Genomic DNA, 27,810 nt, shown 5'->3' on the forward strand with positions numbered 1-27,810 from the left:
CTGTTGTTGGATAAGAAACACACAAAGTGAGAATGGCTTTATTGTGAATCTGGTTGCATTAAAATGTCATTCATGTGACCACAGAAAGTAGAAGAGAAGCCAACAGATGTTATTGTTGGCCACATTAGCTGCTTACACTAAACACATATCGTTCTCTCTTCCTGTCATGTTGTCTTGAGCTGAAATAAACCCACCGTAGCTGATGGGAGGGGGGCGGGGCTAAGCACAACCATACAGCTGTAAAGGAAATCCAAAAGTAAACGACGAAACAAGAGCACAAAGTCATCCTTTTCTTTAAATTTTGATTTTAAATAAACTGCGCAGCCTCGTCGCTCAATTATATTTGTCATAAAGCATGTGGCAGAGGCGTGCTCCCTCATAAACACCAACATTCATCACGTCTACTTAAATATGACATCCTAATGCAGACAACAGTAGGAAACCGCAAAGCTTCTGATAACAAGCAGAGTGCTCGCTGCCTACACATGCACGCGTGCGTTCATAAAGATATTATCACTGTTGGTGTGAACACAACAGTAGGAAATATCATTTTTAGACAAATGTCAATGCTGAACCTGAAAGTAGCGTCGCAGAAACACCGGATGATGTTTCTTAGCAACCTTTTTCCTCCTCCTTGGCTGAGGAACAAAATATCCACACAAAGTAAAACCTGCCCGCTTTGTTTGGGATAATCAAAGATCACATTAAAGTCGCTGCACAGAGGCGGTAATTCAGTTTCAGAGATGCTGAGGTATCGCTGCTTTATTTATCCGACAGGTCCAATTACAGACCAGCTCCAAGAACATCGGTGAACTTTATTCCATTAGTCTGCTTTTTATTTGTGCTGCATTATAAAACCCTGGAAGTAAATGGATATCTAAATCAGATAAAGCTAGTGGTACTGTTAGGCCAATTATTGGGGCCAATATTCAGCATTTTTCTACTTATTGATATTAAATCGACATTTTCATTTTCGGCTGCATATCCAGGTCCATGCAGACACACCCACAGCTACCTCAGCTATTTATCTCCAGCTATTCTAGGTGGAGGACAAGGTGTTCCCAAACCAGGCAAGAGATGTAATCTAACCAGCATGCCCTGGATCCACCCTGGAGCCTCCTCTCAGTAGAATATGCCAGAAATACACCTGGGAGATACCCGAGTCAGACCCCAGCTTTAATATGGAGGAGCACTGGCTCTAACTTTGATGTCAAGCTGACGACGTTGTTTTATCTGCCAGTTGAGTACCTTCTCAGTATTTATAACGTAGTGTTCACACAAAGTAAATACCTGCACGCTTTGTTTAGGATAATCAAAGATCAGATTAAAGTAGCTGCACAGAGGCGGTAATTCAGTTTCAGAGATGCTGAGGTATCACTGCTTTATTTGCTTTATTTACTTGTGTTGTGCCACCACAGCCGGGTTAAAGACACAAGTGTTTTACCGTTGTTTAAATGATATGTCAGTATGGAAGATGAATGGTTCAAAGATTATTAAAGGGGGAAATATTGTTACAGTTCTATAAATTAGATTTTATGGAAAGAAACAAAAACTGCTCTCTGATGTGAGGATAGGAAAGTGGACAGCTCTGTAGTACAGTGTTTGCATCACTGCTAATAACATCTAATCCTGACAATAATTTTAGTTTTTTAATTAATAAATTCAAAAATGGACTGATTGGATTCTGTGGAGCTTCTGATCTTTGCCAACTCATCAAACACAGCACTCCAGTTGTAAACACAGCTCCTGCAGCCTTAATGTGCCAATTAGTAATTATGGAGCTGGGCGGAGGAACAAGACGAGGCTCAGCGGACAGGCCGGAGCAGAGCTTTCGCTCTCTGGGGCCTCCGCCCTCTGGACTCCCTCTGCACCACGTACACAAAACCACAACCACCAGCAGCAGCCCTGACAGTGGGCAGGACGGAGACACAAAAATGCACCGAGTCTAAAAGCAGCTCTCAATCTCACTCTCACACCTGCAGAGTGCCAGCTGGGCCTTATACACATGATGTGGGCAGGCTACAGGGCATGCAGAGTGGGCGTAGAGAGGCAAGATATCAGAACCCCTCTCCACCGCTGTCACCGCCCCCAAAAAAGCTCGTTCTGACTGCGTTCATCTCATAGCGTGAAAACAGCAGAACTGAGACTCACTGAGGGTTTGGGAGGCCGACTTCCCCTCCTGTCATTTGCTTTGTCCGCTCAGCGGAGTGAAAACGGGACAAAAATATCCCTGCAAGAAATGACTGGGAAACCCAAAGTCTATCACAATATCCCAGCTGACCAAAGAGGGTCATATTTACAGCACAAACTGTGCTGAACCAAAACTGATTTGTTTGCGGATTTTAAAGAGATTAAATTTGTTTTTCAGCCCTGAAAATCTCATGTAGATACCTCCTGTCCTTATGAAGCTATGAGTGTTCAAACATGATAGAAACAAATAAACAGCACCAAATACTGTGAAGGTAAAATTTTGCATTTTGCTTCTGATTCCAAGGGGGACGGGTAGCACTCACTGATTTTTCATGATAGTACTGTGTTAATGCCCCAAAGCCTGCAGTATTTTATGTCTTAATGCTTACTTTTTTAATCTCTGAATCTTAGGTCAATCACTTAATGATTTTCTCCCTTTTCCCTGTTAAACTGCAAAAATACTGCAGTAGTAAACATGTAAGGCCCAACAAGCTTCATATTTTACAGTGAATCAAACATCCTGTACAGCAACAGTGGGGAAATTTAGGCCTAAAAATAACATTTTCTACACAAGTAAACCTCCATAAACTGTCTTAGCCCACAGATTGAGTTCTGAGCATTAATTTGACAAAAACAACCCCCACCCACTCCAAAACAGAAGAAGTGAAGAACCAATCAGCTGGTCCAGATGCACAAAGAAATTATTCCAAGCAAAGATGGGTATTAACATTCACAGGAAGTCAGAGCAAACAAAACAAAAGACTTCAGCTGAGATCAAACAAGCGTCTAATCCTCTGACTGTGCGAGTTTGTCTTTTTCCACCCACTACAAACACAAACTGTTTCATCTATCACATTAATTTAAGTCATGACCTTAAACACTGTTCTCAGTGACATTAAAAAGGAATGGAAAGGTCTTGATGCAAATTAAATAAAATCCTCCGGAAATCGCTGCAGATGGCGCCGAGACAGAAAATATCATCAACCTGCCGCCATTTAGAACAGCGAGGGCTCGTTTTCATTCCTTCCTCACTTCTCGTGTCGTTCTCATCTCTTCTCTTTTTACTTATTTTTTTTTAAACATGTTTTAAAATTTCTGGTATTTCTTAACATACTTTTAAATTTCTGTCTGAAAACGTTAAGAAAGTGCTATCCATAACTTTTATTATTTCGAAACGAGGAGCAATCTGACATTTTGTTCTGTCAGAAAAGAGTCAAAAGCCAAAAGATAAACAGGAGTAAAAGGTTCAACTCTGAATTTTTCACATTTTTTTCTTGAAAAATGACCACAAACAATTACTAACCTGGTGATGTGGTAATTCATGCCCAGGGTCTAAAACCCCAAAAGAGATTATTTGCAGTGAAAAGCAGCCCTTTAGAGAAGCTAGAACTGGAACATTTTTACATGTAAATGGCCTTAACAGTAGATGAACATGAGTAACAAGAAGACAACAATACCACAGCCTTCTGGGTGAATGCAGGCCATCTGTACTGACACTCAATATTAAAACGCCTTCATAAATTCATTTTTTACCACCTCCCAAATCCTGTCCACTTAAAAATCTACCTATAAGCAGCTCACTGTCCTACATTTTTCATAAGCAGGCTACAAACAAAGGATTTCAGGATGACTTTTACCAGCCGAGAGGGCGCAGTCTTGTGATTGTGAGTAAGCAGATAATGGGCACAGCGAGAGGACCCGTCTTAGCTGCTCTAAGCTGCTGTTGTGGCGTACAGAGAGAGGCCTCTGTCTGCTGCAGATCTGCTGAAGACAAACAGCTAATGAGCTTAACTGAGAGAGCGAGCAGCCAGAAGCTGCCACACCAACAGGTCTCTCATAAGGAGCTGTCGAATGAGCTTAAACAAAGCAGCTGAAGTACACATTCCTTAAAACAACTCTCTCTGGAACACATCTGGATGAAGATGAATAAAAGCGACCATGAACGTGACTCAGTGCTAACAGTCTCCCAAATCAATCTGAAGCCACCACAAGTTCAACTACATCAACCTGATTACGTTTAAACCATCTGCTGCACCACTGGCAGCAAAGCTAAAGATCTCATTTATTAAAGATATTTTTAATGTGCATATAATTTTTATGATAACCAGTAAGATTTCTAAAAATAATGAACATTTAAGAGGCAATTTTAGAGGTTTTATGAGTTTTATAAATGATTCAGACTCATTAGAGACTGTAAAACGTTCAATATAATATATAATCACAATATAATCACATTTTGATTGCTTGCTTTACGAAAAATGTGTCAAATGTGCCCAAAATTACAGATCCAACTGTAAATAACTTCATTATTACAGAAGTTGAGTATTAGGGAAAGTTTAATTAGGATGTTGCTTCAGCTGCACTAAAATAAAGAAGGACGAACAGACTGAACAGGACAGCACCTACATTTTCAAACTGACCACACAGCTCCAACACATTTCATGTTCGTCGAGCCATCCGACCTCTGCCTCCAATTGCATCAGACCTACGGCCACTCTCCTTCATCCACAGTTCAGCCTTCTCCACCTCTTACCTCCTCCGGCCTGAAATCTCCCCCTGACTGAATATTTAACCGATCCAACATTTATTTATATCTGACATCAATCTGATCCCAGCTCAAAAGAATCGACTGAGCATCACGACAACAGACCAGTCGATTCAAATCAATTCTATGTTGTTGTTTTTTTTATACTTTTTTATTATCTAATTATTTGGGGGAGGGATTTGTGACAGCAATGATAAAAAAGTGATATTTGTGAGGTAAATGTTTCTGCATTAATGTCCTTCAGAAATCAAAATGTGGGTGGTAACATAAAGAAATAGTGATGCTTGGACTGTGGTCTTTGCTTGGCATTATCCAAAAGACAAACACACACAAACACGCTTTTCAGTATTAGATGCTGAATGTGCTCATGCACTGATCGATGCATGAGGATACAAGGAAAGGAAACAAGGACAGTGAGAGGCTCTCACACTGAGCTGAAAAAAGACCTGAGAGCTGTGCTATTTACCATTTACGTTTTTCAGCCCTGAACATTTAATGTGTGTGTCTGCCGTGCTTTTGCTGTACAGGTCCGTCGTGGTGAAGACGGAGCACGGTGGAGCTGTGTGTCTATTACACTTTTTAGAGCAATAGGGCTTTGGAGCGTGATGTCACAGGGGTGGGCGTGGAAAGGATTTTGGCCCGATCCGCCATTTTGGGGGTCTAAGTAAGGAGCGAAAGCATAGCCATGGTTCGTACTTGCTGTGTGGTCGGCTGCAATGTTCGATCTTACGACCGGCACGGGAATAAGTTTGGACTGTCTTTTTATGCTTTCCCAACCTGGAAGCAACATGAAGGAGCTCATGTATCGGATATTACCAAACGAAGGCGTCTAGCCTGGATAGCAGCCGTGAGACGAGCTGATATCAAGTTCTGTTACGTCTCCAGATATCAGTTGGTGTGCTCACGACATTTTCATTCCCGTAAGTTCTAAATATGTTCACATCACACTTTATAGCTGAATAATATCATCGTTGGTGGTCTCGGAAGTTATAGAAATTGCGATCAAACATAGAATGGAGTGACTTGATTGGCTGATGTAAAGACAATAAATGAAATGAGACAGGAAGGACACAAATTGGCGTTAATAATTTGCCCGATTATCAATGTGTTAATTTACATGTACTTTACAATTATGGGCATATAATATGATAACGATATTTTAGCAGTTCAATGATAAATGTGTAACATTAATTATGGTGGGGGGTGGAAAATGGCTATTTCACTCGATGCACTCCAGCTGACTTCCTTTGGTATGAATGACGACGTACTCAGAGTTTGGCGGCTTGAAAATAGCCAAATCTTGCACCCAGCTAGAGCTGGGCGATATGAGATTTTTTCATATCACGATATGTTTTTTTCATTTCAGGCGATAACGATATCTATCACGATATAAGCCAAATAACTATATTTGTAAGATTTAAATGTGCCGTTGCTCACAAGTAAAATGTGAAATAATCAGCAGCTTGTTTTTATTTAAATATTTATTTCCCATAATAAGTTCAACAGGGTAGATGTACTTAAGGAACATGAGACTTTTTCAGATAAATAAAGGCAAATATTGCAAACTACACAAAAGGCAGCCGCTAAAGCGTTTAAGTTTCAAAATAGAACAAACGAAACAGACTAAATTGTCAATTCCACTTAGAAACAAAATATTAATTCTAAAAATAAATCTTAGTTTGTTTTACAGAAGAACAGACAAAACTGACTAACTTTTGTCAATATCAAATAAACTGAGAACTAAAAGGAAATTCTCAATCTCTCCTTGTTGTATAGCTGAGCTTTTCAAACAGTTTTAACAGTTACTTTAGTCTGACAAAAGCCGAATGACGAATTAGCGCTTCCAGTCAGAGACTGAGGCTACGTCCACACGTACACGGGTATTTTTGAAAACGGAGATTTTCCGTTTTCGTTTTAAAAAATAATCCCGTCCACACATAAAGGCAGAAATGAAGGAAAACGCTGCTATGAACATGCCAAAGCAGCAGGTGGCGCTAGATTCCTAACCGTGAAGAAATGTTGGCCAATCAGAAGTCTAGAAGCCTCGGTGGGAAAAAGTAAACAAAGCTGGGTCATAGAAGCAGAACCGAGTCGTATGTGTGGAGGGACAGTAACTGTGTGTATATGTAAGCATTTAAACACTGCAGAGAGTAGAATTAACAGTAACAGTATTGTAGAAATTCATTTCACCGAAACAATAACGTGGCGCACAGTGTGACGCATGCACCAGTTTATTGTATTTCCAGACTTGCTTTCGGCACATTTACAGTGCACGCTACTCTGTTTTTTGTCAGACTTGAAATAGCCGAAATACCTTCACACTACGGAACTTCTTTGGCTCTTCCGTTCGACAATCTCTCCGGCATTGGAACCACCATCTGTTTTCTCTTCGGTCACGCTCGGTTGATTTTTCTAGTCGGCACACTCATTTCCTCCATTACGCGCTGGCTCCATTACCCGCTGGCTGCTTCCCAAACAAACACACGTGCGGCTTGGCACTTGTGCTGTACGTAACAAGTTACGCGACGCGACGCTTCGGCTGTGATTGGTTCGGCTCTGCGCTACTTGATTTGGATTGGCTGACCTTTTTTTTTTTTAAGAGGACAAGAGCGGCGAGGTCTATCGCGATAGCTTAATTTCTCTATCGAGTAAAAGTTATATTGCGATACATATCTTTATCGTTCTATCGCCCAGCTCTACCATTTACTAATAAAAATAAATGTGTATTCTCAGATGCTTCATTTTTTACAGTGGTGTACACAGTCAGGCTCCATGCAGAGGAACAAATATCTTTGTGAAGGCAAAGCTCTGGATTTACTGATTATCTTCCTACTCTTTACAGCCACGAGCTGTGGGTAAAGACTAAAAGGATGAGACAGAGGACACAAGCAGCTGAAATGAGTTTCCTCTGAAGGGTGTCTGGTACTCAGTATGACAAGGTACACAAAGGCAAGATATCCATATTTTTAACTGGACTTGAAAAGAATGTGGGGCAGCACGGTGGTTAGCACTGTTGCGTCACAGCAAGAAGGTCCTGAGTTCAATTCCACCATCAGGCCGGGGTCTTTCTGTGTGGAGTTTGCATGTTCTCCCCGTGTTTGCGTGGGTTCTCTCCGGGTACTCCGGCTTCCTCCCACCGTCCAAAGACATGCAGCTTGTGGGGATAGGTTAATTGGATAATTCAAATTGCCACTAGGTGTGAATGTGAGTGTGAATGGTTGTTTGTCCCTATGTGTTAGCCCTGCGACAGACTGGCGACCTGTCCAGGGTGTACCCCGCCTTTCGCCCTATGACAGCTGAGATGGGCTCCAGCGCCCCCGCGACCCTGAAAAGGATAAGCGGAAGCGAATGGATGGATGGATGAAAAGAATGTATTGGTAGATCTTCAGTTAAGTTAATTTCATAGGTGAATAGGTTCGCAAATTAGGGCCTCGTAATGTCCACTGTAATGAATAGTTCTTATGCCCCTTTTGTAAAATGCTTTAAATTATGTACAACCAGAGCCAACAACTGCCTGGAAAGTGAAAATGCATTATAAAGTTAAAAAGCTCATTACTTTTTTTTTCTACATATTGTTTTATAAAGGCATACAGCTTCCTGAGAATGAAAGAGGGATTTATTTGCAGGACATAAACAGCTGTGGTAAGATGCCCACATTTTCTCAAAGACCAAAGATGAGGAGATTTATTATTTATCCTAATTTTACTAAAACTATCATCCTACCGTCTATCCATAATGTCAATGTGTTGCTCTGATTAGACATCAGTGCAGCTAGTCAAACCAGGTACCTTCCCTGTTTAACCAGGCCAGTCATTAAAGTCATCAGATGTACATAATTCCAGCCACTGTGATAATCTAAAAGAAAACCTTTCTTACAGAGTTTTATTAACCGTTTTGTTATCTTCATATTGATACACATATATAAAAATACATATACTTTTATTTCTATTAGAACTAAAGATAACATCACAATTTAATATCTCACTGTACTGTAAAGCATTTTTGGGTTCCTTTTCAGCACAAGCTTCCTCTGCTACTGCAAGAGTACAAGGTTAGATTTAAATGACTTTTACTGTAAAAAAAAACAACAACAAAAAAACAAAAAAAGTTTATTCTTAGATTGGTGCACATCTAAGAACATCCCAACATAAAACGCTGCCTCTTGTGGTCAAAGCTGAAATCACATTTCCAGGGGGTAATTACAAAAGGTACCTTTAACAGCGCCAAGTCAACACTCACAACCCCCAAAACCACAGAGAATAACGGGGCTGCACAGAGAGGCCACCAACAGCCTTCCCCAGGGGGGAAACCATCAGACAAAATAAGTCCTAACACTTCAGTCTGTCTCACATCAATCTTTAACACATAACAACCGCACACTAGGTGGACAACACCCATATCAATCACCATCGGGGTCTGAAATTAAAAGTAAAAAAAGCTTAAAATCACCCAGCAGCAGGTTTGGTAACGTTATCTGGGTTAGCATCTCGCCAAGGCTACCAGAGCTAGCGACAACTGCTGCCGAACAGTTAACAGCTTTAATGTAAAGTCACTCGGTTTAAAAAGTTACTCGGTTACCCATCTGTCCACGCCAGAGTGCCGCTGGGTTTCTGCGGACTGTTATACCAGCAAAGGAGCATTTTTCTTTGATAATTTGACATTTAACCGCTAGCTAATCCGAAACATACGTGGTGTTTTAACTACTCCGTAGAGCACCAACAATCCACCAGTTTTAGCCCAATATTAAATCCCTATAGGTACTCTGATCCAAGTTTATAGTTAATCTGAGTCGGTAATATATTCAGATAAATTCGGCCTGTTAATAGTCCAACTTTTATTTAAATGGTAACCAGTTTCTTTTTTTCTTATCCACGTCTCACTTTTCCAATTTGAAGCATTCAGTTGAGACACAGTTCCTTGCATTCCTGGCACTGTAGCACGCCGAATTGAAAACTAAACTTCAACGACTATGAAAATGTTTTGAGTCCTCTCATGCACTGGGTGTTACATTAAAAACGATACAAAAATCATAAATTGCTGTAATTTTGCCTGGCGTTTGGCGTGACGTTGTCTGGTTGCTAGCAGCTAGCTTTAGCTCGTTCTGCAGGCACACCCTGCCTTTTTCTCCGGGATTAAAGCTACCATTCCCGCGAATATACCTCTTTCCTGTCCTGGAGACACTCCAACACCGCCAGGTTATTGTTCCAGGAGTGTTTGGGGCAAAGCCGGGTCAGGTCGTCTCTGCACACCGCCTCCTCAGCCAACTTCCAGCCGGTAGAGCGCCTCCGAGACAGCGAGGCCCCGGCGCCTTGGTTCCTCTCATCGACTCCAGGGTTTCCCACCGCGGGCCCCGGACCTCCAACTGGGTTCTGCATTTTATCGACACCGGCAATAAGTTTGGAAATAGCTTTGTTTTGAGCTTGAATCGGATGTACAAACAAAAAGATGCACATCAAGAGCAGGAGCAGAGGAACACGTATGCAGTCCGCCATCTTCACAGAGCCAGTCAGCCTGCTGCTGCTTTCAGGAGCTGTCGGAAATATGGGCACTGAGGATAAAGTTCCAGACAGATTGTTTTCTTCTAGTGAATAGTTCATAAATATTTAATAAGTCCTCGTGTGTTCATGCTGTGAGTCATCCAGCCATGGAAATGTCTCTTCCTGGCATTCTTTATGATATTAGTTTAGTGTAAAGTTTAATCTTTTATAAAGTTAATTAGTTAAATTAAAACCTGTGAACACTGCGTGTAAACTTGATGTCTAAACATCATACAGTGTGGTTCAGAGCAGTTCAGTTACTACTGTTCCAGTTTAATTGGTGAGATCTGTTTACACCTCCCAGTCTGGATTAAAGCTGCACATTTGGTCATGTTTCCTCTGCCTGGAAGTATGTTATGATTAAAGACCTTTCAGTCACAAGACTGCTGCATTTGTTAAGCTCACAATAACTTATTTGATTTCAAATTCATATCAGCCTGAGAACGGAGATGGATCCAGGCTGTTTTCAGGGGATGCTTTTTATTTCAGGAAAGAACACAGCACGACGTTCTCAGTCACTCTGATGTGTGAACCTGAAACACACATGTAATGGTAAGTTTGGACTTTCAACTGATTCATGTCTTAAAATGAAAGTGTTATATTGGATGTTATGGAAATAAATAATTGTAATTGGTATTTTCATGCAGACTTTTCGAAGTGTGCATTGAAACGGAAACAAAACCTTTTTCAGCATTTTCAGCCCTCAGGAGTGGTATGGTGGATCTCTTTATTAACAGAACTCTTCTTTTGGCTGCTCCGTTTAAGGGTCACCATATACGATCATCTGCCTCCATTTTACCCTATCCCTGTGCTAAGGATAGCGCGACACAGCGACTCTGCGGTTTCCTTTAAGGTAAACACATAAAAACATTAACTAATTAGAAATGATAAGCTTAAGCCGGTAATTCAAAAATAATTAAAGAATAATTAAATAATTAGAGTAGGAATTTCAACTAAAATGCTAGTGGCAGAGGTTTTTTTTTTTAATGTTGTTTTCTTATTACATGCACCTTTAAGAACAGCTGAAAACATGTAAAAATTATAAGCTGTGTCCAAAGCTGTGGTACTGCACACAAGAAACCACTTAAACTTAAGTGATGTGGCACCCAGGATCAATCAAGCTCTGAGTTCAGACTGGATATTTTTTAATAAGAAAGTTAAGATTTTAGGAATAACACAAGGACAAACAGTAGTCAAACGTGCATTGAAATGATGTTGCATGCATGCCGTTCTTACTGTCTGTGCAATATAAATCAATAAGTCACAGATAAATGAGCGTGGGTTTAGGATGACTGAAAGCAGAATGATGTGGTCTCGTCTTGTGGTTGATAAATGTCTGAAGCAGAATGTAGGTGTAGTTCAGTGTACTTTCTTCAAAACAAAGGAACTGTTATATGCAGTGTTGGGTAAGTTACTTTAAATGAGTAACTTAGTTACATTACTAGTTACTTCTATCAAAAGTAACTCAGTTACTTCAAGTTACTTGTTACTTTCAAAGTAACTAGTTACTAGGGAAAGTAAGTTTGGTTTTACTCAGAATTATCTTGTTAATGTGTTGCTTCCATAACTTTGCAGTCTTCTAGCTTGCTTACTTGCCACAAGTGCACTGTGCCACCTACCAATAGAAAAAAAAAATAATGTGCATATTTCCACGAGAGAAATCCCACGCCTGGACCGTTGTTGACCGCCGCCATGATTCTAGCCTACGTCACAGCGTCATGTGCTCTTTTTTACATCTAACGCAAAAACTGCAGTCGTGGTGCTTTCGATTGTACTCAGAACTCGGAAATTCTGCCTTCTGAATAGGAAGATGTAGGTAACACCAGACTGCAGATGAGCTGCATACAGGGCTGGACTGGGACAAAAAATCGTCCTGGGCATTTTGACTAGAGACCGGCCCGCCATTATAGGAAAAATCATAAAGCCTTTGAATGAAAACAAACGCTGTTGTGACAGTGATGTACACTGTTCTGATGGTATATATGCATCAATCTATCAATCGTTTGTAAGATTCAGATAATTATTTTTTAAAAGTGAGACATTTTAAATGAGAATAAGAAAGTATGTCTTTGTGCCCACCTCTCCCTGTTAATGCCCTACCTGGCCCCCTGGCAACACTTTGCTAGACCCGCCCCTGCACAGTTACCAGCTGTCAGCTACTTAGAAAAGGATCCTGGTGTTATTTATCTCTCAGAAACAGTTCATAACTTCAACTCATTCATGTCACCTAAAAGGTAAACCTGTTTCTCCATCACCTGCCCATCTCTGATGATCCAGTAAGGACATCTCCTGGTTTCATCTTCATGTTTCACTCTCATCACATATTCAAACCGATATCATGACCAGCAGCTTTACAGCTGTGGCTCCAGCAAACATCAGCTGATACTAGAAATTAATATTAAATATATTCTAACAGCAGCTTATTAAACTTAAACGTGCTGCTGTTGTTTAGCGCGACATCTGCTGGTTTCCTCTTTCTGGCGCAAAGTGGGTGATAAACAAACAAGAGAGAAAAGCCGATCAGCTGATCATTGATCAGTTTTCATGATTGAAGTAGCAACAGGAGAGAGAGGGGAGAGAATGAGAGAAGAAGAGGCAGCTGTGCAGCAAAGACACAGAATAACACCAGCTTTGTGTCTTTTTCATTGTAGCTGAATTACGGGACAAACTGTTCCTTTTCAGCTCAATAGGAATGCATAATATTTTCTCTGAATACCAGACGATTCTGTTTTTTACAGGACGGTTGGAAACTCTAATAATTAACCTTATGAACAAAATAAAGTTCAACATCAGTAACATCATAGCACCCACCCAGCTGTATAGAAACTCTGTCATGCTAGCTAGCACGCAGTACGGAAAAAGTCAGCATAATGAAAATAAACTCCACCTAAACTTGGTTTATATCTGACCCAGAGAGACTGCAGGTCATAACTTCTTACCTGAAGTTCAGTTCACACTTGGACCGGCGACTCTCCTCTTGCCTCCCCTTTCCCTCCTCCACTACTTGTGGCTAATCTGTGGAAGCTCCACGATAGTCGTGTGGTGACTATTGCGGTAATCCCAGTAACGACTAACGCGTTCCTAATTTTGGCATAACAACTAGTTACCGTGCTCGTTACCACAATAATAACGTAGTTACTGTAACACATTACTTAATAATGGTTAGTCCCAACACTGGTTATATGTAGCCAGTTTTTTACAGTTTGCAAGACTTTTGGTTCAAAACTGACAAATTATGTATATTGTCATAGTTTTGAAGTGGCCAGTTTTTTTTAAACAATAAAAAAAAACAGAAAGAAAAATCCCTTAAAAGAGGAGCGTTTGTCGGAGTTTTTTTTTTTTTTCCCCCAACAAAAAGCTTTTAAGAAGATAAGATGTACGAGCAGTCCATGAAGGCAGCATCTAGCTGATTTGCTCAGCTGGCAGAAAAACTGAAAGTTTCTAGACTGAACCATCCCACAGTGACAGGCCACAGAGTTCTAGTCAGCACATTAATCTCATGTAGGAGGCTCTAACAACTGATCTGGTGGTCAGTCTCCATCGTAAGCGCCATAGTCACGCTGAGAGACCAAATGTCAAAGAGCAGGGAAACAGTAGAAACTACCAACACCTATTCACAGGTCAATTTTACACTCAAAGTCTCACAATCTGAAACTAAATCTAGTTTCTGTTCAGCATCCATCTTTGATCCTCAGCATAAATCAGTCTAGATCATAATTTTAGCTGATCTGTTCTCTGATAATCCAATGGAGAAGAAATTTTTCTACAGCTGATAATCCCTTGAGATTATTTGGGGGGAAAAAAATAAAAAATACTACATATGAACACACGTTAAAAAAATAAATGAATTACACAGCAGTTTAAATCCAACATTTTGACTTTATTTAAAAATAACACATTTTTATTATTAACTTTTGAAGGCGTACACAAACAACTGGTGGCAAATATACATATATACAACTTCCTTTAAAAAGACAAAGAAAGTAAACTTTTAAACGACAGCAGATTACTTTGGCACTTTGTGATCCGTGTCAGAGGGCTAAATAAAATCTGACTCCGATAACGAGCCACAGAGATGGACAGAGTTTGACAGAAATGAAAACCTGAAATTTTTAAAAGGCGGACAAAAAAAGAAAAGAAAAGGGGGGCTTATGTTGAATTTTTGGGGAAACTCTGAAAATCTGATAAATTTAGCATCAAGTGTTGGAAAGTCCTGCTTGAACTAACCGAACTCACTTTCATGACAAAGATAGACGAGTTTGGCCTACATTCATGTTTTCTTTCACACACAGACATTATTAATCTGATCTTTGGCTCCTGAAATCACACTCATATGGTGAACAGAAATGATCCGCCTGCGTAATTTGAATCACTTCAAAAAGAAGAAGCGATGAGTGTGAAACGCTTCCTCAGTCCGATCACTCGCGGTAACCTGTTCAGCGGTGTAAACGCACAGGTAAAAGTTTAGCAGCATTACATTTCCCACAGTTCCTCACAGATGGCGTCCTTTCCTCGTGGGACTGAGGTTTGTCTCTTGGTTTTCTGCTCTTGTCGTATTCACCCACTCCTCCCACTTCACTCCCACTTGTAGAGCTTCAGCATTTTCTCCGTAAGCGATGCCAAAAAGTGCTCGCCGTTCACAGAAAACGGGCTGATGTCCAGCACCGGGAGGTCGGCCGGAAGCTTCTGGCGCAGACCGCCGCTGCTGGCGTCCCACACCTGAGGAGGAAAAGGAGAACGAGATGACAAATCAGACAGAAGGAAACATTTAAGCTTCAAGCTTAATATTCAAGAAAAAAATAAGAATATTAATACAATTTTAAAATCTAAAGACAACATCAGAACACCTTTGGCAAAGTCAAAACTGGAAACTGACTCATCAGAAATGATCATATATAAAGTTTAAAAAGAAACATTCAAGAAAAAAAATTTATCTAAACTATCAAATAAGCAAGTCTCAGTAAGTGTGACTGTGAGTCATTAAGTAAATAATTAATTGTGTAAGTAGGTCAGTAACTAAATATGCAAGCACATAAGTAAGGTGTTAAGTGAGTGAGTGATTAGCTAAGGCCTCAGTGTCAGTCAGAGACGCTGTGGCAACCTCTGGCCTGTGGAGGTGAAATGGGATCTAAAGAAGGCGTTGCACCAAAAACCTCCTTTGTGATTTCTTTAGTTCTTAGCAGGTTGTTGTGAACACCCACAGTTTGCACACCTTTACCAAGCAATTAAAATAACTATGCTCAAAATACGAGCACAATTAAAAAGAATTTGGGCTAATATTTCATAAAAATAAAAATTACATTTAAAAATTATTCAATCAAAAAAAAAAATCTGGGTTAAAAGAGAATCACTGATTTTCCTTAATTTTTAAGGAATATTTAACCCTTTAACCCTTATATTATATTTTTACATGCTGTGGAGCCATTTTTGGGAGCATTTCAAGTTGCTATACAATCATTACAGCCTAAATTTTAATAATATGTATGCATTAAGTGTATTACATAAATTGCAATAAAGTGCAATAAACTACAAAAAATTGAAAATCGTTTTTGCTTTTTTAACATATATTTCTAGTTAGAGAAATTTAAGAGGCTTAACCCTCAAAACTGTAAATACAAAAAAGTTGCACAAAATAGTTTCCCACCACAGGAAATTTATTTTAAGTGTCTTCATAGTTTTATTTTTGAAATACACCAATTTTTATATACTGCAGGAAAAACAAATATAAATATTATAATGCATATTTGCAAAAAAAAACAGCATATGCATCAAAATAAACTATTTCCAGCAGTGCAATTTGAGTCCTAAGCATCCCAGAAACGAAACAGAAAGTCATAAAGTCAAACATAACTTTTAAAAACACCAGTGTAGGCTCACAAGGCCCTGATGGTAAAAAAAAAAAAAAAAAAAAAAAAAACTACATTTCCGCGAAAATGACGTCACTTCCGGTTTCGGGCAGGTCATGGCGGACATGCAATAGTTCACGCTGACGTCTATTCCAACGTAGGAATACGTTCTTATGAACAGCTGATCCGATCAGCAAAGCATCTGGAATATTATGTTTTTGTTGCTGCAAGAGCTTTTTATGCAGTTTTTGCAAAGCTTTATGTGGAAGGAAATCGTGACCGAGGACAAGCTGATGGCATAAGATGTAAGTACAACTCCTCCGGTTTCATATGCAAAAAAAAAAAAAAATGATTGCGCTAGCTTACGCGGTTGCAGAGCTACCAGGATTTAAAAATAGTTACGCAAAACGGAGCGTGCTGCTCCGACCGGCTTTAAAGGGTTAAAGAACATAAACTCTCGGACACTTGATGTTACTAAATATTACAAAATGTAATTGGGAATTGAATAATTATTACATTTAATAAATAAAACCATTTAATATATTTCTTTAATTTAATACATTTATTTATTTTAATACATCATTTAATACATGTAATTATTAAATTATATTTAAAATAATTGAAATTACACAAAAAAAACCAACAAAAATGATATGGTATTTATATTTATACATTTCAATTAATTTAGAATGCAAAAATAATTTAACGAAGCAAACCACAAATATTTTATATAAAACAAATATGAATAAAAAATACTAAATTCATTAAAATAAAAGCTGATCATTTATCAAAATATAAAATAATAATTTGCTCTTTCAAATAACAGACAAATGTAAAAGGACTGACCATAGTGGAGTTGGAGGCCTCGTCCCCGGCGCAGACCAGCGTCCCGCCTCCGTCCGGACTCCTGAAGACGGCGTTCTTGGTGAGCAGTTTGCAGGACGAGCCGGCATTGAACGTCTGCACCGGCTCGCAGGAACAGCTGGGTAGCTCACTCGACTCCTGCTGAGGGGTTCGAGTCAGCGCCATGAGGACACAGCGCAGAGACGGATTGGAGCGTCCTGCAGGACAGACGATGGTTACTCAAAAGGTGCCATGAGAGGGTGTAAAGTTTAGATCACGTGACACCGCCTCCATCTTTTACCTACATACGTGGTGTTCTATCAGGAACTGAGGGGTCAGGGTCTTACCGGGCCTATAGGTGACGAGACAGTGTCGACTCTCCGTCTCCACCTGGATGTCGGTGCAGCCAGAGGTCTCCAGGGGCAGGACGTGGGGCCTGTAGGTGGCCTCGTTCACCTGCTCCCAGAAACACCCGCCCTCCAGAGAGCCAGCAAGGAGCCCCCCACATGGGAACGAGCTGGACGCTGCCCTCGGGACGTAACACAGAGATGCCACCGGACATCTGGAAACATCACACACCCACAATTCAAAGTTTTTAAGTTGAGTGAATTTGTGAAACTGTGGTTTAATAAAACTTTTGGTCTTGCTCGCTCTGCCTTCGTATGTTTTTTGCGTACCTGGAGCGCAGCGGCACGAGCTCCTGCACGTGCGTGCTGGTGTCTCTCGTGTCGTAGATGAGCACAGAGCCGTTGCTCAGGCCGGCGTAGATGTAGTTACTGTTGTCCAAACACCAGCAGCAGCTCCACACTGGTTTACCCGCATTATAGGTCTGAACCACCGTGTTGGTCAGCAGGCTGGAACAAAACAACAACACATTAACTCACAGGCGCGCACGACTCAACCCTCTGTGAGGCTGGAGATGCTGACGTGCTCGTACCTGGTCAGTTTGATAGTGTTGTCCAATGCAGCAGACAGCAGCAGGCTGTCGTTCTGCCTGTTGAAGGACAGACCTCGGATCTGTTTGCTGTGGATGGGAACGTACTGACTCGCCCTCATGTTCACCACACTGACCTTCTTTACCCCGCACCCTGAATGGAGGAAAAGAGGAAAAAGGGGAAGTTGAGTGATTCAAAACACACACACACACACACACACACACACACACACACACACACACACACACACACACACACACACACACACTAACTCGGGTGATCTATTAGTGGAACTTCTCTCATTATGTGTGCATGTCTAACGCGACTACATTTACACAACTAATGCGGGGTGAAACTGTTCTTCGTGTCTGGTGTGAGCGATAAAGAATCACACTTGTCAAGTGGAAAGAAGGATGTCTCACCGGGCACCAGCGTGGTGTGAGGCGACGGCTGAGAGGCCAGCAGGCAGCTCAAAGGTTCACAGTACGATAAAACCCTGCAGCCTCCGGCCTGAGACACCAGCACCGCTTTGGAGAAGCTGTACTGAGCTGACCTGGAGCCGTCCGCCCTGTGAGACAGGCTCAGGACATGGGAGGAGGACGAGGACGTGGAAGAAAAGAGGTTCCTGCTCGTCTCGGTTATGAGGGCTCTCAGCTCCTGTACGAGGGAGAGAAGGCAGATTATTAGCATCACATTCTTCACTAAACTAAAGCAGAGGGAGACTTACGCACTTTGATTGTGTTTAAACAAAAACACATGAAATACCTGCAGCTCCTGCTGTGCTTGTCCGTATTTGTTGGTGACGACCTGCAGTTTGATTTTGTACTGAGCCGACTCCAGTTCAGCCTTCCTCCTCAGCGACTGCTCCTGCTCCAGAGACCTACAAACACGTTGTTGGGAATCAGTCATGGGACTAACAACCCACAGACTAAATCCACCTAACATGTCACTATATTGTTACTGATCCTGATCTACTGAAATCTAACAAGAACAGCACAAACAAGGACAGCTGAAGCTGGCTTTAGACAATTATTCATAATTTTTGCCATTTTGACAGCAGGCCTGTGAATGCAGACTGGGAAAAAGTGTGCAAGAAAAAACTGAAAGATTCATTCTTTTGCTTTGTCATCGTGACCTAAGTTTCATTTTCAGGCTTGTCAAACAGGCAACTGTGAGCTGGCTGCAGGTTCTGTGATCCGTCACTGTAATTAGATTTTTTTTAACATGATGGTAAAGCAACTTTTCTGCTGATGCCATTAAGAATCCAGTACACCCTCTGCACTGTTCGCTTTGCATGCCACCGCAACATCATATTACAGTCGCTTGTTTATGCTAGCTGCTAACCTGCAGGTAGGCACTGCAGTGTTCTCCTGAACAACAGGTGTGGCCACTACAGCGCTGATACAGGAAGAGAAGAAGTCAAAATCCAAGTGTTTTCCACAAATTCTCATGTTTTTCAAACTGTTGCAACATCTCTCAATGAACAATCTGTGACTTAATCGAGAGGTGGTCTTACAGCCGAAGTGAAACCATAACAGTGACAGACGTGACATTGTGTTCAGCATCCCAGTTTTGTGGGGGTCGGGTGGAGGAATGACCCAATAAGATAATAACAATAATAATAATAGTGTATACTTTATTGATCCCGTGGGGAAATTACTTTCTCTGCATTTGACCCAGTCACTCAGTGAAGCAGTGGGCAGCCACTAAGCAGGCGCCCGGGGAGCAGTGTGTAGGGATGGTACCGTGCTCAGGGGTACCTCAGAGTAGCTCAGTGGATTTGAACCCCCGACCTTCCGATCATGGGGCGACCACTCTACCTAGAGATCTTTTAGAGTCCCTGTTTGCAGATTACAGATTCTTTCATTTGATCTATCAGTGTCCAATGTAAGACATTATCCTTTTAAATATTAATACATATAGAATTTACTTGCACCTGCAGGTATGGAGTGAGACAGCTGTTGTCAATTTCAAGTGATGATTCTTTAATGGTTTATCTTTCATTTCTTAAGCAAATATTTAACAGTTTATAAACAGAGTTCACTCAGGATTCGTCCCGCTGGAGGAGAGCAGCGTTCCTCGTTAGCACAGCTAAACGGATATGGTGCAGAGAGCAGAGAAGGCGATCACTCACTTCTTTAAGCTCTCTTGCTCCGTGTTGTCAAGCGCTCTCAGTTTTGGAGCATACAGGAGCACGATGTCGGAACGCTTTGCTTTCTTGTTGCACTAAAATCACAAAAAATAAAAATAAAAACAACCCCCAAATATATTTTAACCTTCAATCTTCCACCGGTGGTCGATGGGATTTTTCTTCCTTCTCACCTGCGGACATTTAGCAGAAGGGCTCTGAGCTTTCAGCCAGCGCTGGATACAGGTGTAACCGAAGAGGTGACCACACCGCAGAGCGGCGAGTCTGTGCTCGCCGGCTGTCGTCCACGCTTCGAAGCAGATGGTGCAGGTGTCACCTTCATTCTCGTCACTGGGAGACAGAACTGCTGAGGACACCTGGAAGCAGGGAGGATCAACAGTTAATGATCGTTTTTGTAAATATCCTAAAAAAACCAAAAACAAACAAACAAACTGGGGACAGCGTTTTATCAGTGAATGCGAGTTCTTTTTAGCCTGTCGATGTGTTTCAAAGGCTCAAAGTAAGGTTACACTGACTTGTTGCACCACCTTGTTGTGGAAAGTGGCATTACAGAAACGCATCAGCACCCACGTGAGGCTTGAGTTGATATATTTTCCACATAATGCATAAATAGTTTTGACATAAATTCTTGACATTATGTCTTCCTTTAATTAATTAATTATTAATATTTAAGCAGAAGTTGGATTTGTAAGACTTTACTGTTGTGGAAGGAAATTTAACACCAACTGCACACTTATCAAAGAACGCATCAGTGACTTGGTGTTGTACGGAGCTGGTCTTCTCCGAGGACAATTTCCAGTCAAGGAATACTGTACAAGACTACACTTGTTACAAAATGATGATGGTAAACATATTTTTCTTGTTTTGTTTTTGATGCAATAAAGAAACCCTGGTTTTTGTGGGTGCTAGAATGAAGACAGTGAGACCACTTTGGAAAACAGCTAAAAGACACAATTTAGCGTAATCCATCCGTGTCATGGTGGTTATAGGTCACTGCAGATGATAACTACAAGTTCACAGAGCTTGTGAACCCAATTAAGAGAGGATGAAGCGAGGGCTGGTACCCCATGGTCGGTGACCAGACCAGGCCCCTCCACCAACTGAGGACCAACTCACTCTGTGTGTGGTAAAGCCAAGCACACTTTAAGAAGACACCAAACATCACAGCAAACATAAGGAAAGCGACTTTTCTTCAGCAGTAACTGCATACTAATGCTGAGATTTTTCTTTTTTTACAACCAAAGAATTTTTTAATAAAGTTATCCTAAAAACAATTTTAAAATATATAAAAAAATAGTTTTACATGTGTAAAAAGCACAAGAAAGCACAAAAGAAAAATGTCTGAAAGCTACCTGAACACCCTGGACTTGAGCTTCTGCCCTCTCGGCTTCTGCCGTGCCACTGGAGTCTGAACGGACATAAAAATCATCGTGGACACTCATTGGTTACCTTCATGTATCATAAGCCCAGCTGCAGCTTTATGATAAAGCTTTAATCAGGGTGATTTCTTGAAATGGATTCAGCTGAGACTCACTGGTCGTAGCGGCTTCCTGTGGTTGAGCAGGTTGGACAGTGACGCTGAGGTCAGACCCAGCAGGTGGCACAGGGTCGATGGGCTCTGCAGCAGCAGCCGTGCTCTCTTCTTCACCCTCTGCCTCATCCTCAGACTCACTTATCTCAGTGGCGCTGCCCGACTCTGGCTCTGCTGTGCTGGCAGCCGGCGCTCGCAGCAGGAAGTCTGGAAAGCCTCTAGAAGGCGCTGCAGTCTGGCTCGGATAGTGCACTCTGAGGCCCTGCCTGCACCACAAACACAGGTTTATCACCTTGATGAAGCACACAAAGCACATGTGATGTTTCTTCTGTGCTGTCCAGCTTACCTGACTCTCCTTCGTATTGGCGGCGTAGATGTAGCCCCGCCCACCGCCCTCTGACTAAACGCCCAAGTGGCAGGAAGCCTTGGAGGAGTATAAGCTGCTGCCTGTCCCTCGGCGCTGCCATCATCATCATCGTCATCTACTTCAGTGCTGCTGCCAGAGTCGGACATGACGAGAGCAGCGTTGGCATTCTCAGCATCGCCTGCAGGAGCTGCAACGCCACCCTCTGGCTGCCCAATCCCCTGCAGCTCCACAGGAGAGTCTACCTCCATGGCCTCCATCTGCAGGGTAGCATTATGTGTATCAAAAAGCCAAAAAAACAAGACAGGAAACTACATTATTTTCTGTTCAGCAACTACATGCAGACTAATCGTGGCTGATGTGTAAACTCGTCCAAACGGCTAAGTGTAGGGTAAACGGTATACAGTAGAAACTATATGAATTTGGCCAATGGTAGAGATTTTTACTGTATCGCTGTACCGCGATAGCTCATGTTGATGCGCCTGTTTTGGTTGAAAGCATCGCAGTGGCTGCAAGCTATCATGGAGCTTACAGGTGGGGTGGAGGAGGTGGTGCGCATAAAGAAGACCGGTGCAACGTTGGTCACATGGACCTGGTTTGGGTTTAAGCAGTCAGAGGTTGAGCAGAAAAATATCATTTGCAAATTATGCCGGGCGACAGTAATAGCGAAGAAAGGGAATACAAGTCATTTGTTTTATCACCTCAAAACTAAGCACGTTTTGGAATATGAGGAAAGCCAAAAACTGCGCCTTCCACAAACTTTCAGTTTTTCGATGTTCATGCCTTTTTAATTTCTCATTTATTAAAATTATAAATGTATATTTTAACTCAAAAGTACAGTTTTTATATTTAATGTTGCTGAAACAACAAAATAATTAAAAATAAATAAATCTATCTGATCGAGATAGATTTATCTCATCTTTGGAAAAGAGAGTTTATTACAGAGAAATGGCCCTTTCCAAAATAAAAGCTACACTATACGCTTCTTCTGGGCTATATTCTCAGCAGCATATTAAACATATCAGGTCGCCATAAGGAGAATCCTGTGCTAACGGCTGTCTAAATGACTCGGGTAAAGTTTGTAGCATGTGTGCTTGTTGTTTTTGTCTGCTTGTCTTTGCACTAGGATGATGTCGGAGTAAATGTGCAGTCATATTCGTTGTGCTGTCAACGTTAATCTCGTTAAAATGACATTAACGCCATAACGCCGCAAAACTCCGTTAACGAGTTACCGCGGATCGCCCCATGCATGGGGCTGGACGGCGTCAACACGTTAACAAGCAAACTGCGCTAATGTACTAGTTCCCACCAATTGAGCATTGCATGGCACATCCGACATACTGTTTTACTTTTGTCCATGACGCGCTTACCTTCAGGGTCATGCTTCACATAAAGACCAAGATAGTTCCAAACGCCAGATCTGAATGAGGGTGGGGGAGGTTCAATTTCGGGTAGCATTGAGGCAGTTGCCATGTTGCAACGAGCTTAGCTTCTGTCTTGCTAGCTTGCGCTGCGCTCAGTGGATCTGCACTCGACAGTGCAGCCTAGGCGGAGTAGTCAAACGCAGATCCACTGAGCACTCAACACAGACAGCATCATCAGAAGAAAAGTTGATAAAATAAATAAAAACTTTTGTATTGTTCGATACATATGCATACCGAACCGAAAGCACTGTATCGAACGGTTCAATATCGATATGAGTATCGTTGCACCCCTAATATATATCAGCCCTAGTTTGCGCTGTGTGGCTCATTAAACCCACCGGCTTTAAACAATAATCCTTATTTCCCTTCTGCTTTAGAAGTTTCCACTGGGTGATCCCTGCAAACTTTATTCTTTATAAAACCCTAAAAAGCCAAATTCCACAACAAAACCTTTCACATGTTTAATCTGACTCATCCCTGCACACTGGACAGTAAACAAGCAAATCTCTAGTGCCTCTCGTGCACCTGACCAGGTTGTCCATTGGAAACAGATCACAGCTCGGTTCTCCTCACCCTCAGGTACGTCCCGCTAGTCAAGAGGTACGGTGGCCCCTAGAGACAAAGCACGTACAAACTCCAAAACAAAGCGGAAGTGCTCCAGGACGCTAGGGGCAGTGTTGAGCTTCTCTCTGAGCAAAGCACACTGACTGTTAGCTAACGTCAGATTTGACTCCACCATAAACCAAGTGTTCATAGTAATTAAAAACATATCAAACAAACAACAGTTTGCACATTACCTTTCTTATAAAGCGTGGTTGTTCTATTCTTGCAGGTGTTTTCTGCCGGTATCCAACTCCAAGCGTTTGCAACAAACTTGCACTTTATTTTACAAATCGAGCTCAACACTGTCCCTAGCGTTCTGGAGCACTTCCGTTGTGTTTTGGAGTTTGCGCGTGCTTTTTGGAGTTTGTATGTGCTTTGTCTATGGGGGCCACTTTAAAGAGGCACAGAAAAAGAAGGAAAGAATTAATAAAAAATAAATAAATAAATAAATAAAAAAAACACAGAGGCTGCCTGCGATAACTTGGAATGAGGAGATCTCAACTACAGAGACTGTCAAGTTTTATCCAAACAAGGAAGGGGGGGGTAACAAATGTCCTGCTTAAAACAAAGAATATAGCCTTCAGCAGGGAGAACGTATGAACAAGTCAAAGGGAAGTGAAAACAAATGCATGCCAACAGAAACTACAGAAAGAATATGGAGTGGAAGCAGCACATCATGAGTGAAGTCTGGAGTGGAGAGGCTACCCAGGAGTAGTGGTGTGAGCCAAACCAAATCTGTGAACCAATTCTGCTCTTTAACAGCTTAAAACCTGTGGCTGCAGTTCCCTCCTTCCCCACACTGAGCCTTCCTCCCATACACCTTCAACCCTCCCCCATTTTTGCCCCTCCTCACAGGCTCACTGTGTTTTCCGAATTTTACAACTCCTCCCCCCATCTGTCACCACACTGCTGACCAGATGCAGAGTCAGATGGGGCCAGTAGTCCTCAGAGCTTGCGCTACCCAGTTATGTGGTTCCATTGCATCTTCGGACAAGCCCGAATATGGAAAAGGTCCCCATGCAGTGGAAGAGGTCACAGAGGTCACATACCTTGTGGCTTTGCCCAAGACAGACCTGTGGCACTATCAGCACAAATCAGCTCAGGTCCATGATCAGCCCGTTTATGACCCCCTTCAGCCAGTCTCTACCTGCTCAACTATCTCTACACCCACCTGGACAAGCTAACAAGCACAGTTCAAGAAAAAAAAAGTTTGTTTTTTTAAATAATATTTTTTAACTTCTCCAGTGACTTTAACACCATCTGTCCAACTCTACTAGGCGATAAGCTTAGATGAGGGAGATGGACACATACAGTATGTGAGAGACAGTGTGGTCAGCAATAGAGCAGGGTGATATGGCCAAAAATATTTATCACGATATATATTTGAAAATTTGCGATAACGATATAACCGACGATATAATTGATGCGAGACAAAATACAACTCCACAACATTACTAGCGCAAAAAGACAACCTTCCATTTATTTTCACTTAAACAAGAAGCTGGTTTTTATGTACATTAAAGCTTTATAAAAATGTAACAGTGCAAATGCAAATTCCTTGCTGAAAGTTTAACCAAAAGGCATTTCCAGTAGAAATGGGCTGACATATCCTGAGCATAACCACGTATAATATGGTTATATGGTTAAAAAGAGGTCCTTTGCAACATTAAACTGCAGTGTGCAGTACGCATTTTTCGGACCATAAGGTGCACGGGATTATAAGGCACATTAAAGGAAACAAAGCAGTCAGATAAATCAAACTTTATTAAACTCATTCTTCTTGCTTCCTCCACTTCTGTACCATTGATTCATTAATGTTGAATTCTCTGCAGCTGCTCTATTCCCATGTTGTTGCAATATATTAATGACTAACCTCGTATTGTGGATGGATTGTCTCAGTTGTTCTTCTGACTGAAGTTTGGTCCGTTTACAGCATCCTGCCATGCGATTGCATTTGTCTCTAACCATGAGGAACCTTCACGTTAACTTTTATAAGTGGAAAAGTGTTAGTGTTCGTCCTCCAGCTTCACTGTTTATGTTATGCTAACATAGCTGTGTCGCTAGCGATCACGTAGCACATCATTATATACCAGCTAGCCCAACTTCAGTAACCCTACAAACGTCACTGCTGTTTAGTTTCCTGTCTTCATTTATGTTGGAAGTGGTAGCAGAGCTGTACGTTTGGTTTTTTTCAGAAATCTCTCAGTCAGAACATGCTATATCATGCTTAGGTAACTAGCGAAACTAGCGAGCTAACTTCCGCTAGCTTCCTGCTAACTTCTAACTCCGTTAAATGTAATAACTTTTGTTTTCATGGATGCCTGGAAGTTAAACTTTATAGTTACACCTGGTAAAGCAGCAATGCTGATCGTTTTATTAAAGATGAAAGAATTTAGACAGTTTTTAACTCTAAGTGATGCTGCAGTGTTGTTTGACCTGAAGCATACGGAGTTTAGGACCCAGATTACTCCCAGATTTAAGAGCATCTTAGTCCGACAAATATGACAATAACAACGGCCGCTTGCATGTTCTGCAAAAAAATGTGCTTTGTTGTGTATCTGACGGACAAACACCAAACCAGTTCCACATCACTGAGGTTGCACCATTTTTACAAACCAATTCTGGTTCATCTGTTTCACTCAACAATCGGCCATGTGCGTATGAAAACAAAGGCACTGCGCATGCGCGTTTTACTCCCATTCTATCGCGATATTTCATTTTCCTATCGTTGCCTAACATTATACCGGTATTACCGTGAACGGTATAATATGGCCCAGCCCTAGTCAGCAACCCTGGTCCCTGCGCCTCTCCACCACAGACTTCAGCTACTGCACAGAGACCTGCCACCTTCAGAAATTGTCTGATTATTCTGCAGCAGTGGGATGTAACAGAAAGAGTGATGAGGAAGACTACAAGACTGTGGTGGGAAACTTAGGTAACGCAAAAAGATCTATCTGCATCCTAACCTGGCAAAAACTTAAAGTCGGTTGTGGACATGAGGAGGATTGGAACAACGCGTTAGGTCTGATTTTAAAAGCATCACTAAGCTAAAATATGGATAACCTACAGTTAAAGCAGTCATTATCAACAAACAGCTGAAAAACCATTCCTGAAAAGTCTCTACCATGTCGTTCCAGCGGATACTCTTCGCTGCGCTCCCCGGGAGACGCAGGCGCCTTCTTCGGTTGAGCCCCGAACTAAAGCCCGAGGTCATAGAGGCCTCGGAGCAAGAAAACCGCCAACAGTCACTGCTATTCAAACTCCACTCAGCTTCACCTTGACTGTTACTTATCGGCACAAGAGCAACGTTTTACAATCTGGAGAGAACACCTGTTGTTTTCTGTGATTTCCGTTTTACCTCCAGATAACCACGGAGCTAAAGTTAGCTAGCATTGGAGTGGAGCGATTCAGTAAAAACGCTTTAATGTAAATTTACTCTTATGCTTAGTGCTTAAACATATTGGCGTATTACCAAAGGTAATGGTAACCATTGTACGTACACAAAAAAGAAAAGTAAACGTTAGTAGGCTCGTTATTAGCGCTGTTAGCCAGCTTGGCTGTGCTGTGCTCGGGTAGTCGTCGCGGCGCGGTTAGGATCGAACCCTACCTACCTGTGAGGGTTTAACAGCTGCCGATCCCGGTCTCAACTTCCACAGTAGTTAGCAACATGGCAGAAGCAAGTCGAAGAAGCAAATCTAGAGGGTCCAGCTGCTGTGTTGACGAGTTACTACTTCTTCTCACAGCGGTTAATGCAGTCAGGCAGACCCGCCTTCAGAGCTCGAATCTCCCGGCGCCAGTCCGCTCCGCCCGCTCCAGCCTGCCGCGACGTCACTGCCGAAGATC

At 41.8% G+C, this 27,810-nt stretch overlaps 2 protein-coding genes and 1 long non-coding RNA gene across 7 annotated transcripts in view; 1 reads left to right on the plus strand and 2 right to left on the minus strand.

Annotated features, from left to right (window-relative positions):
• Positions 1-10,252, minus strand: part of LOC113025114 (Golgi apparatus protein 1-like) — a 37,161-nt gene extending 26,909 nt beyond the window's left edge. For all 4 annotated transcript variants that reach the window (XM_026172547.2, XM_026172548.2, XM_026172546.2 and 1 more), the window contains exon 1: positions 9,895-10,252. In XM_026172547.2, coding sequence (XP_026028332.1) covers positions 9,895-10,227 — 333 coding nt within the window. In that variant the 5' untranslated portion in view covers positions 10,228-10,252. The remainder of the gene's footprint in view (positions 1-9,894) is intronic.
• On the plus strand, positions 10,233-17,612 carry LOC113025118 (uncharacterized). Its single transcript, XR_003272767.2, has 3 exons — positions 10,233-10,824; positions 11,038-11,125; positions 16,945-17,612. It is a non-coding gene; the product is annotated as an uncharacterized LOC113025118 (long non-coding RNA).
• On the minus strand, positions 14,132-27,810 carry rfwd3 (ring finger and WD repeat domain 3). 2 transcript variants are annotated; one of them, XM_026172552.2, is made up of 13 exons: positions 27,579-27,810; positions 21,923-22,200; positions 21,580-21,842; positions 21,398-21,453; positions 20,219-20,401; positions 20,031-20,122; positions 18,662-18,776; positions 18,319-18,553; positions 17,899-18,049; positions 17,639-17,815; positions 17,309-17,523; positions 16,965-17,179; positions 14,132-14,991 (listed from the first exon to the last, which is right to left on the minus strand). In XM_026172552.2, exons 2-13 carry the CDS (start codon positions 22,198-22,200, stop codon positions 14,848-14,850), a joined length of 2,124 nt encoding a protein of 707 aa, XP_026028337.2. In that variant the 5' UTR covers positions 27,579-27,810; the 3' UTR covers positions 14,132-14,847. The 2 variants fall into 2 exon arrangements, with proteins under 2 accessions (XP_026028337.2, XP_026028338.2); XM_026172553.2 differs by lacking the exon at positions 27,579-27,810 and adding an exon at positions 24,162-25,121.

This window comes from Astatotilapia calliptera, chromosome 7 (genome assembly GCF_964374335.1).
Source record: "Astatotilapia calliptera chromosome 7, fAstCal68.1, whole genome shotgun sequence".
Lineage (NCBI taxonomy): Eukaryota > Metazoa > Chordata > Actinopteri > Cichliformes > Cichlidae > Astatotilapia > Astatotilapia calliptera.

What these genes read in the sequence shown, in the direction of transcription:
- rfwd3 (XM_026172552.2), bottom strand. Translation starts at nt 22,200, where the DNA reads ATGGAGGCCATGGAGGTAGACTCTCCTGTGGAGCTGCAGGGGATTGGG. An exon ending in TCTCGTCACCTATAGGCCCG is followed by an intron (nt 17,180 to 17,308) that starts GTAAGACCCTGA and finishes TCTGTCCTGCAG; the next exon opens with GACGCTCCAATCCGTCTCTG. An exon ending in AGGCCTCCAACTCCACTATG is followed by an intron (nt 14,992 to 16,964) that starts GTCAGTCCTTTT and finishes TTTCCTCCTCAG; the next exon opens with GTGTGGGACGCCAGCAGCGG.